The sequence below is a fragment of the Xiphophorus couchianus genome, chromosome 2 (assembly GCF_001444195.1).
Source record: "Xiphophorus couchianus chromosome 2, X_couchianus-1.0, whole genome shotgun sequence".
Classification (NCBI taxonomy): Eukaryota; Metazoa; Chordata; class Actinopteri; order Cyprinodontiformes; family Poeciliidae; genus Xiphophorus; species Xiphophorus couchianus.
The window spans coordinates 19,261,478-19,273,701 of NC_040229.1; the positions used below are offsets into that span (position 1 = coordinate 19,261,478).

At 35.6% G+C, this 12,224-nt stretch overlaps 1 protein-coding gene across 1 annotated transcript; it reads left to right on the forward strand.

Annotated features, from left to right (window-relative positions):
• Positions 1–8,429: 8,429 nt before the first annotated feature.
• LOC114152880 (outer dense fiber protein 3-like) lies at positions 8,430–10,774 on the forward strand. Its single transcript, XM_028031008.1, has 7 exons — positions 8,430–8,539; positions 9,376–9,489; positions 9,591–9,794; positions 9,918–10,019; positions 10,219–10,340; positions 10,420–10,560; positions 10,636–10,774. The coding sequence occupies exons 2-7, from the start codon at positions 9,378–9,380 to the stop codon at positions 10,732–10,734; spliced, it is 780 nt and encodes a 259-aa protein (XP_027886809.1). The 5' UTR covers positions 8,430–8,539; positions 9,376–9,377; the 3' UTR covers positions 10,735–10,774.
• The last annotated feature ends 1,450 nt before the right edge of the window (positions 10,775–12,224 follow it).

Here is a 12,224-nt window from a genome sequence, read left to right on the forward strand (position 1 = left end):
CTCATTTTTAGGAGTTTTGCATACTGTCAAATGTAAAATAGAGCGGATCAATCAGAGAAATGGTGGTGTTTCCAAAGCGTCATGCTAATTGTAGCAATTTTTGAGAAAACTTAAATAATATTGTCAGCTGGCTATAGTTAACAGCAATGTTCAAATATCTTTTTACTGCTGAGCCTGTCACAAGCTAATCTGTGAAAAGACCTGCGCACATAGATAGTGCAGGTTCCTTTTGTTTAATCGTGACACTATGAAATGCCACACAGCTAATTGTTTGCCAGTGTGTGAACAAGCTGGTTCCAGTAGGCAGCTGACAAATGACTGGTCCATGATTGGCTTCTAGATAAAAGCAGTGTCAATAAAAGGCTTCTTTCTTTGGCCTGTGTTCACAAGCAAATTCACGTCTAATCTTCTCCCTGACTTATCTGGCATTTGGTGACCCCTCTTTACATAGCGTGACATTCACTGACACTTCATTGTGTTATTATCTTAACTGATGGCATCAAAGTTGTTCTTGCACACTGCTGCATCTATCTCTTTAATTGTCACTCTTTTGTCCTCTGTTCCATGCACACATATTGCAATATTGCCAGTGGAAGGGACATGTGATGTCATTATTCAGAATAAAACACAGTTTTTGTCTGACAAAACCTGATGCAACCAGAACACAGTTTATCCTGCCAGGGAAAGTACTTGTGATTTAAGAAATTAGCTGTGATTTTGTATTTTTTTACTACTCTGTAAATTAAAGTCGCTTGTATCCTAAAAGTCAGATGGTCAGACAGCCTGTGCATACTCATGATTGAATTGGAATCAGATCCTGCTGATTGCTACATTGTTAATATACTTTTAAAAAAATCAAATGTTCAAATTAAAATCCTCATGCATCATATCTCTATTGTTCAGATTCCACATTGTCATATAAAAATACAGCATGTTTCAATTTTTTATGCATTTGGTGGGCTCTACATTTGCAACATTGTTTGTACAAAAAAATCTGAAATCGGTTCTGATGAAAACAAAAGTCTTACAATGATTTCATCTTTCCTTACAGTTGAACATTCCCACACTACTGTTTAGTGCATTCAACCACACATTCAGAACATACAGATCTGTATACTCCTTTTGCCAGTAGTGCAGAACTTTAACGAGGTTAAACATACAGAGGGAAGAATCTTAGACCTCAATCTTCTTTGGACCTACCAGAGTCCTGTGTCCTTTTCTATTCCTTAAAGAAGTGGTCATTAAATACAGAATTTCTGTTTGGGAAAGCCTCTCTCTGGTGATTTGGTTACATGCACTTCAGAAAGACTCAATTATCACCCACCTTCAGTTCTCTGCCAGAGTCCACCAGATATTTTCCAAAATATCCTAGGATTTCAAAATATTTTTGATCCATGCTGTCAGACTCCAATAACCTCCATGCCAGCAGCACCACAGGTCCTCACACACCCTACACACACATTTCAATCCTTTGTTTTGCACCAGATTCAGCTAGAGTGTCTGCTGTTCAAAAAAATTAATTGGACCAAAGCATATGCTTCTAATTAAAGTCACAATAGTTCCAATTAAAGTCCCAATACACTTTAAGTCTTGTGATGGTGGGACTGAAAAGTATTTTCCCTGGTATGAATCCAGAGCAACCAGTTGACTTGTAGGTTTTATGTAATGCTCATAATAGAGACTTCATCCCAAAAACTCACTTCTTTTGGAGCTTGCGATCTGCACGCTCAGGGTAGTGATTCATGAAGATCAATTCACAACTCTCTTACTTGAATGGCATGTTGTTTCATTTGTCCTATTTTTAAGAGAGGCTGAATATGCCTCTGTGTAATGTAATATTTATAAGTCAAATAGATCATACTACTGCAGTGAAGGATGAATATATTTAAACTCTAACATGATAAATTTTAACATTTAAATGTGTTCCAAGGATTCTGGAGGGGGCAAAAGAAGGTGGAAGCTGCTAAATAAAAAAAGTGTGACTCAAAGTCTCGACTGATGTCTGGAAACCACCAGGACACGTTGCACACTGAGTAAAGAATGTGCTACTTAACATTTATCTGAAATCTTTAGGATATTTGACTATCCTAGATAATGTGTCCAAGCAGTGTGTGTTGCACATGATTATGAGCATACTGAAGGACAGAGATGAAAAGGGTAATTAACAATCAGTAAGGCTGTTTAAAGACCTGGAGATCGCAAATCTGATCTTAGTTTCACTTTGGAGCAATCTAGCCGGTGCTGAGAGCTGTTATGCAGGGTGTGTTTTATGTGACTAACTGAAGATAAATGGGCAGTTACAAGCAAATAAAGTAGACTGATCTAACCTCTGCAGACAAAAGCTTCATTTTCCTAACAGACCACTGCCTGCTGAACACAAACCCTTGCTTTACATGTCCTCAGTGTGTGATTATGCTTAAAGGCTGATGGCAACCGATTCGAATCGAGCTTTATCATGCATGTCAATGAAGCACATGTGTATGAATCTCACCCAAGAGCCTAAGATTTAAAGGAATCTCAGGAACTAACTAGGAGTAAGAGAGGGAACTGTGTCAGAAATAACTTTGCAAGGCACCGTTAAACCAGAAGAACATGTATTTAGATCACAAGGCTTGGCTTCACCACAGCTGCAGAAGGCACTGAGGGCATGAATGGAAACATCCACTCAAACCAGTTGTAATGGATCTGAGGAGAAAAATAACATCACATGAACTCGAAATGGAAAATCTGCATGTTTCACTTTAGTTGTGTGTACTTTGATTGTACTGTACATCACATCACCTGTTACAAAAATTAAAATTTAGTGTCATTGTATATAATCTCTTTATCTTCTGCACTTATTTCGCTAAACCTAAAACAGTGACTCCATTTGTGGAATTGAAAACATTATGTATTATCTTCCCCCAATAGTTTATCTCTCCTCGTCAGAAAATTATGTTCGGATTTGAATGAGCTGCACAAAAGCTATTATAACATTTAAAAGGGAGCACATTAATTCAATCAGATACATGCTGGAGGAAGAACAAGAAAGTGATAAAAGATAACCTGAGCACGGGCATGAAGACTACTGGGACTGATGGGATTTTGTATTAGGGATCCTGCTCAGTGGAGCTATTGTATTGTCTCAGGAGATCCTCCGTTCGTTTTTATCAGGGACCCCTTCCTTCCCCCATTCACACTCAGATGAACCTGCAAGGCTCTGAGTTCAAACTGTGACTTGGACAGATTAGAGCTGTGTCTCTGCAGTCATGCTTTTTGAAGGATAGGAACATGTCACAGAATGCTAGCCACAGTCAAGCTAATCATTACTCTAATGATCTTTAATAAAATTGTTCCAGCATGACTAACTAATGTGTTGTCAATCAGTTAAATCGGATGAGTTGTTCTAAGACATGATACATCATGATATGCCCCAAAGCATATCTGAATAGACTTTGCTGTGATTTTTCCACATACATCCTCACTGTGTTTCTTGGCAGTCTTAAAGTATTGGGAAGTTTTTGTTTGTTTGTTAGTTTTCTTTTTGACAGGTCAAAGAAGTTCTTGTTTTGTTCCTTCAAAATTGTAACAATAATAACTTCCTGCCCTGCATTTCTTCCACTATTGTTAATTTCCCCATAAAAATCACTTCATAGCTTCCTTGTTCCATCTAAGAACATGGAGACAACCCTGCACATATTTAATAAATTTGATTAATCTGGTTTTATAAGTGAGATATTTTCTATTTTGTTAATGATCTAATATTTGTAATGTTGCTTAATATTTCAAAGTAGTACAAACTACTGTCTTGCTTTTATTCTTCCTGATGAAAGAAAACATTTTTGTTAATGTTTGTTTAATGTCTGTTCAATGTAAATTGTATTTTACAAGAGACTGATTTGATTAATCAAATCAGGCAGATTTTGTTGTGCTGATTTGATTAATCAAATCAATAAACACATTTCAAGTGTTTATTTCCACTTGAAATGGCTTAGATCACAAAGCTATTTCATGTCAGGTGAGCATGAAATATAAATGCTGTATTATTAATACATGGAAAGCCAATAGCCTGTCCAAAGGGGATCAGGGCGAAAATAAAAAAGCCTTCACCAACATGCACAGTAAGATCCCCAATCTCAGATGATCTGTACAAGGGTAAAATATTTTAAAAACTCGTTTTTAGAATGAGATAAACTGTGTTACATTTGCTTGTTAAAATAAAGACAGATTGACCACAATCTTACTGTGAAAACATTGGAGCATCTTACCTATTTTCAGTGTTAAATTAGGATTTCTTTGGGAGTTTGTATAACATTGTATACTGTAATACCACCTAAAATAAACAGAATTTATTCATTATTACATTATTGTTACGTTTCAACATTGTTTGATAGCCTTGTTTGGAAATTCGCACGTAAATGAGAGCCCGCATTCTTCCCACCAGGGGGCAGTAGATCACCGAGATATGAAGAGTACGATTGTTTGAATTAGGCATTGGTTTTTCATAAAAAATCAGTCGTGTAATAGCGCAGTTCATGCCAAACGTGTATAAATTTTCTATAATCTATAGAAAACACATATTCACCTTTTATCTTTTCTTAAAAAAACAACAATAAAAACACCTCTTATTCTCCTTTTGGCAGCTGTGTTTTTTTCCCCATATATGTTATGATAATATTATAATGATACATACATCAGGTGTACTTTGAATGAAATGAAGTTGAATTCACTAATATCAAACCCATTCCTTAAAATAAATATATAAACATGTAAAAGAAAATATTACCCACTCTGAAATCCTATATATTTTTTCAAACATATTTGGACATAAGAGTAGTTTGTGTTCATTTGAAAATGTCAGTGAATAGAAACAGAAAGCAGTAGCTGAAGCCAAGGCATTTTGTTAATGGAGGAATGATACCTTAGTGTTTATTTCCACTTGAAATAGCTTAGATCACACAGCTATTTCATGTCAGGTGAACATGAAGAGAACATCTTTCCTTTTGCCTTTCATACATTTGAAAAATATTTGTGCGTTAGCCTGACAGATAAGTGAGAGTAAACACCATGGAAAGATTGAAAGAGCTACCTGCATTCTTTTAGAAGAGGACTTTAGCAATTTATTAGGGATAATGTCTCAAAAAGATTTAAAATCGGTCATTTCTTCATAAGGAAATTAGTCTACAAGTGTAGGACATTCAAAATAGATGCCAACATTCCCAGGTGTGGCTGTCCATGCAAGTTCACCATAAAAGAAGACCAACATGCTAAAATAAATATTCTAAAGCATCTAAAATGACATCACAGGAACTATGACCTACAGCAGACTCTTGCTACTAATGATAGGAAAGTGATTGTTTGTACAATCAGAAAAGGACACAGCTGACTGACACAAGTCAGAGATTTAGATGATCTACCAAAAATTTATTTAGCGAAACTGCTCAAGTCATATATCCTGAAAAGAGCGCTGAGCTCATCCAGATGCTTTTGTGCATTTGTGTCACATTGAAGAATAGAGGGGATCAGGCTTGTGCTGTAGCAGCCCCTAGACTCTGGAAGAGCCTGACATTTGATGTTTGTGCTGCAAAGCCCCTCTTGAGAAATGTGCATTTTTATTTTTTATTTCACGTTCATTTAGATCTGATCTTTCATTCTGTGTTTTCTGCTTATTAAGCTGCTTTTTCATTTCATTTTCTGTATTTCACTGGTAATATTTCATTTTATTTACATTTTTATTTAAGTTTTTTCTATCACGTGAAACACTATAGTCAATTTTATTGTCTGTAAATTTGCTACATAAATAAAAGTTACTTTGGCATTGCACAGGTTTAACTTTCATAAGAGGTGTGTTAGGAGGAAATTATTGATCTCTAAAAAAATGAAGGCCAAATTAAAGTTGGATACATATACAAAGACCAGCAATTCCAGGATAATGTTGAATTTTTTGGACGGCTGAACCGAGCATGTTTGGCGTAAACAAAATACATCTAGCATTCCAGGAAAATAGCCTAATACACTGTGAAGCACACAACTAGCAACATTTTGGTTTGGGGTGCTTTGCAACAGCAGGACCTGCTCGGCACATCAGCATGGAATCCATGATAAAATCTGCTGTGTATCAAAACCTGGTTGTTCTGCAACATGAAAATGCCCCAAAACTTACCAGTGAATCCTCCAGACACTGGCTGAGGAATACGAAATGGTGAGTCAAAACTCTTATGCATCTCTCATTGAGATTGGTTTAAGGGAGCTTTGAAATGTGTTGTACATGCAAGAAACATCTTAAACATTTTACAGCTGAAAATAAGGAATGGGGAAAGCATTCTTTAGACTGATGTCAGTGTAGTAGGTAGGCTAAGAGTCATCTCCCTGAGGTTATATCAAGCAAAAGTGGGGAGATTTCAGAAGTCTGGTGTAACTTTTTCTTGTAGTAATTTGCTCTGAAATTTGCCCCAAACCCCAAAACATTAGCGGCAGAGAAAGAAATGGCTGTCAAAGTTTTGCTCCCTCTATTCCTACTTTATCACAAAGGAGAAGATCATTTACAAGATTATTTGAACAACCTGTTGCAAAATGTGTGTAACATGACTATCTATTCAGAAGTTATATGTCTCAGTGGCACAACTTTCTAATTATTTTCTTTATTTATCTGCAACAGTCAGCCTTCCTGTAAGGAAATAGTTTCCACTTCACGCTGCCAAAGTAGTACAAGGAAGAACGCTCAAGAATTACCTGGTAAGTTACTGGAAACATTTGTTTGATGTTATCACTGCAACGAGGACGCTCAACTGGTTATGAAATTGAAGAGTTTACACAAGGAAAGACTATGGCCTCATTGTTGTAAGTTTATGGACTAGAGTTATTTTGGATTATCGGTAAGGACAAGCTCCTAAAAACAGTCACTGCTTTTTTACCTCCTTTTTGTCTCAAGCAATAACTTATATAGTAAAACACTTACTGTTTTGAGAAAGAGATACAAAACCTTTAAAGATTTGTTTCACTTTATTTAGAATCCCATTCATGTAGAGTTAATTATGCAAATTATTAATATAAGTAAACTTGTTGAAATGTCAAAAGACATTGTGTAAAGTGGAGAACAAAATTAATAGCACCTTAATATAAGCTCATGTAAAAGAAGCTTGTTGGTCAATGGCCTTGGCTTGCAACGAGGACATGGTACGGGTTCAGTGAGCAGCAATGCTACAAAACCAATAAACAGAAAACACTGGACAGTGCTAACTTTTGTTCAGAAACTTAAACCTCTGTAGATAGAAAGAAAAAAGAACAACACAGAAAAATGTTTTGATTCAAACCAATGAACTGAAAAAAAAAAATCAATCATCTCAGTCAATTTAGATTTTTGATCTGTGTAAGGTGGCTCATCATTCAGGGCCAAATGACTAAAGGAGCAACACAAACTTCACTTCAGTTGGACACTTACAAAAGAAGTATTTACAGTACCTACAACTCATGTGATTGCGCTGTAAAATAATAATAATAATAATAATAATAATAATAATAATAATAATAATAATACATTTTATTTATAAGTGCCTTTCTAAACACTCAAGGACACTGTAAAAATAGACTAAATCAATTTCAAAAAATACAACAATAAAATAATAAACTCACTTACAAAGAGCAAAGGGCATTAGAAAGCAGTTTTAAACAAATGTGTTTTGAGTTGTGTTTTGAAGCAAGAGAGTGAACAATATTTCTGTGTTGGGATGGTAATGAGTTCCAGAGGTGAGGAGAAGTGCAGCTGATTGCTTTATAACCCATAATAGTGAGACAGGCAGAAAGGATGGACAGGTGGATTGAGGAAGAGGATCGAAGTGAGGGGTAGGGAATGTGAACACGAAGAAGGTCAGACAGATATGGAGGGGCAAGGTTGTGAATGGCCTTAAATGTTAACAAAAGGATTTTGAATTGAATATGAACCTGTACTGGAAGCCATGTCATTTAGCTTAACCGGACATTACTGATGAAACGAGGGGGTTCAGGTTATGATATGGGCAGTTGAGTTCTGAACCATTTGGACCTTATAAAGGGATTTCTGAGGAAGGCTGTAGAGGAGAGAGTTGCAGTAGTCCAGACAGGAAGTAACAAGACTGTGGACAAGGATGCTAGCAGTTTGGGGGGTGGCGGAGGAGTGAAGGCAGCTGATATTACATACGTAGAAGTTGGCAGACCCAGTGACATTAATGATGTGGGATTTGAAGGATAGTGTCCTGCCAAGGATAAGGTCAGTATTACATCCCAAAGAGGGTGGTAGAAAACAAATAAGGCATTGATCCAATTGAAAAACCATGTTAGTTAATCCTTACTAAAGTGATGTGAATGTTGAAGACTTAAAATTTGATCTAAAACCCGTTTATTTTGAGTCACTTGATTTCAATTGATTGTTATTGACTGAGTTATTGTGATTAAAAATATCACCATGGTAATGTTGTCAAGGGGACAGCATCAACAATTTCAAAATTGAAGCTTACTGGAATTTTAAGTAAAATTCCAGTAAGCTTCAGGGGGACAGAAGGAGCTGGACCAGGAACGGTATAAGGTAAATCATTTTTCTATCCATTTTTATTATTTTACTTTATGAACAAGAAAATGTCCAATTTTGAAAAGAGATCTGTTTCTTCTACTTTAACTACCAAAGTAAACTTTAATAGCAGTTAGTTAGGTAGAGTAACAGAACAATTTAAGTGAATGAATGAGACATCTAAAATGTCTTTCAGAAGCACTGGTTTTAATTGCAAAAAAACATACGAAAAAAAAAACCCATTAGATTCAGAGAATCTAAACCATACCTCCGATGTTTACAGAGCAAGTCACTGTTTCTATTTGAGAAAAAAAAAATTTCTCACAAAATATACTTCTATTTCTTATTATCTTTTTCGTAAAGTTATTCATTCCTGAAAAGAAAATGTTTGGTGTTTTTGATCGATTATTTGTGTGTGGGTGGGTGTGTCTGTATAATTCAGATCTTTCCACCAAGTCAAGTGGTTACTGATCATGTTAAACAGAACTGTTATCATTCAAAATCTACTGTTGCGGTTGGTTGTTAATATCTATTTAATTTGGACAAGCTTAAATTTTTTAAATATTATCTTAAGATTAAATATCATGTTCAATCACTGCAATATTTTTTTGTTTTATTGTTTTATTTGTGAGGGGGGGGGGGGGGGATCGAACTACTGTACAGTCACTGAAATTGTGCATAAAAGCTGGTGATGACAAAGGCAGTGCTGACAGAAGGAATTATTATTTAACGTTAATTTTCAAAAGATTTTTGCTACTAATTTCTACATATTAGATCAAAAAATATATATTTTTAAGATGTATTTATTTGGTTCATTTATTCAAGTAACGTCAATTTTTTCCTGTCCCTCAAAGCAATGGTGAAAGATGACCCTTGGGTTGGGACCTGGAGGCCTCACAGGCCGAGAGGACTCATAGCTGCACAGTTAGGGACTCCTGGTCCTAAATATGTACTACCTGGTCTAACAGGTGAGAGTCCAATGTACATTTAACATAGCCTGCAGTTATAAATTTCATACCTTAGGAGTTAAACGATTTTAAAATTTTCTTTTCTTTTGTCTCAATTCAAGGTGCAAATAACCATGACGTAACAAAACCTAAAGCACCAGCTTACTCCATAAGTGCTCGTCCCAAAGTGACAAACACCGACTGTTCCCCTGGACCCAAGTACATGATCCCCCCAAATTTAACCAGATTTGGCAAAGACGGAACACCGGCATATTCAATTCATGGTCGTCCAAAGCCTTTTGCAATGTTCCGTACTCCTGGACCTGGTCAGTTAGGGCTGTCGCAAAACACAACAACCGCTTGTTGAAAAGTACATGCGAAACATATTTTTGTTCACGCTAACAGAGTTTTTTTTAACTCTCTTTCTCTAATTTTCTTTGGTATTTTAGCACAGTACTACCCAGAGAATGCAAAAAAGAGTTTGTTCAGATCCGCCCCTTCATTTACTCTCTCTGCGAGACACAAAGATATTGCTAAAACCCAAACTCCAGGTGAGAACGGAATTTGCTATTTGCATCGTCACTGTATCTGTACTGAAAAAAGTAATTACATTTTAAGCAGTGTTGTAAAATAGTATTTGCCTCTTACATATTTCATGGTTTTTTGGGGGGTAGTGGGGTTTGTTACTCTTAAATGTTTCAGATAATCTTTCCAATGTTATAGTCAGATAATTATCTCTTCCCCTTTTAGGTCCAGCTTCCTACAAACTCCCCGGTATAATTGGGACAAAAGAAATAACAAGCCCTTCATCTCCCTCCTTCACACTCATGGGCCGTACTCAAAAAGGATCCTTTTTCGAGGATCTTAGAAAGGTAAAAAAGGACAGTCCCTGAAACTGATCAAAATGCCAGATTTACTGTTGTTTTCTTGAACTGTGGCTTCCCTTTTCAGACTCCAGGTCCTGCTGCCTACAATCCTGCAGACCCGTATTACTCCAGGCTAAAACCGCCACATTGTACAATGAAAGGTCGCAATTTCCTTCCTGACAGAAATGCACAAACACCGGGTCCAGGAGCATACTATCCAGAGAAGGTAAGCAACATTTCTTGTACAAGAAACAAAGTTGAAATCCTAAGCTTCCTAATACATTTTCTTTCTTCTCTACAGACAAACTTTATAAAACCAAAAGCTCCCAGTGTAACCTTTGGAATTCACCATTCACCATACTCAGTCCCCTTTATCGTGAACATGGATGGTTTCTTCTAAAGAGCAGAGTTCAATAAAACTCAATAAGCAAAGCACAAGATAACTGTGATCATGTTACTCCTTTAGCTTTATTTTCACAGCAAATTGTCTGAGTTATTAATAATGCTGGTATCTGAAAAGGGCTAAGAATTTAGCTGATGAAACACATTTTCAGTTTAACAGTACATGAAACTGTTACAGAGTGATTTCTTTTATTTTAGTTTATTATTTTAAGCACTTCTGAATTACTAATTTTCAGTTTACCATCAATAAATTATAATTAAAGGTTATTTTCTTTTGTTTTAAGTTACCATACTACTTGCAATTAATGAAATGTTTTTTGTTTGCTTTGTTTTTTTTTTACTGAAAACAATTTCTGATCCGATGTTGGATTTCAGAACAGGAGTGCATGCATTTCACATGTTTGTTATTGTAGAACAGGGCTTACGTATTTGCAGAATATTTATTTACATTTAAACCAAAACAATCTTGTTTTACCAAACAAAATTGGTTTGGTAAAACCAAACCAATCGACAAAATGTGTTTTCTAACTTCTGAAAAACAAACAAACAAAAAAAAAGGCACAATTTGCCATAAACAGTGTCAGTGGGTTCATTAATGTTTTCCTCCTGTTTGCTATTTTCAGCAAAGTGGAATGACTTTTGAGACCCCTTTCAGTCTCAAGATATTGAAGTAATCCCCTAATCACAACCTCATCAAGTCAAATGTGTGCTTGTATTGGAATTCAACAAATACTGGAATGGAATTGCAAACATGTTTGCCATTTCAGAAAAAAATAAGTGTTTTTTTTTTTTTTGTTTATTTTACAATTTCATTAGCTGCAGATTAATTTAACAGCTAATTTTACTCTCCAGAACACTGGAGAGTGATAAGTGTTTTTCAGGACTGGAAATAAAACAAAATAAACAACAGAAAAAGCCAATAAAAACTTGAAATCTCAATTTATTAAAGAGAGACTGATGTAAAATGTAGTGGGTGGCTTGAGCGACACCATTCTGAACTCACAGCTAGTTGGGGAAGAAGGATGTTCTTCAGTCTGGATGGAGAAAGAAGGTGAGTGGTTCACTACAAATAGAGCAATGTTGTTGAACATTATAATGTTTGCACTGGTTTCTGCATGCTAGTAGTAATGTCTTCTAGAAAAGGCAGATTGATGATGGTCAGTATTTCACATTTCTCCAATCTTTGGAGCCATGTAACAAAATCAATAAAATAGAGTACAAATAGGAAAACTTCAGTAAGTTCAGTAACTATGGCTAATTTATTAGGGAAGCATCAATCACATGACATAATTCAAGCACTTATTAAATATTTAAAAGATACTAAATTAGCTGAGAGGATTTAGTATGTATGTGTGTGTGAGTGTATAAGTATGTATAGAATTTGTTGTTGTTTTTTTTTTTTTTTAAGATTTGAAGATACAGTACAGTATATAGGAAAAATTAATTTCTGAAATTACATCTCCTTCCAGTTGATGGCGGTAATACGCA

Excerpts from the sequence above, each read along its gene's own strand:
- LOC114152880 (XM_028031008.1), top strand. The coding sequence starts at position 9,378 with ATGGTGAAAGATGACCCTTGGGTTGGGACCTGGAGGCCTCACAGGCCG. Across the intron at positions 9,795-9,917 it reads GTTCCGTACTCCTGGACCTG|CACAGTACTACCCAGAGAAT; the intron begins GTCAGTTAGGGC and ends TTGGTATTTTAG. Across the intron at positions 10,020-10,218 it reads TGCTAAAACCCAAACTCCAG|GTCCAGCTTCCTACAAACTC; the intron begins GTGAGAACGGAA and ends TTCCCCTTTTAG.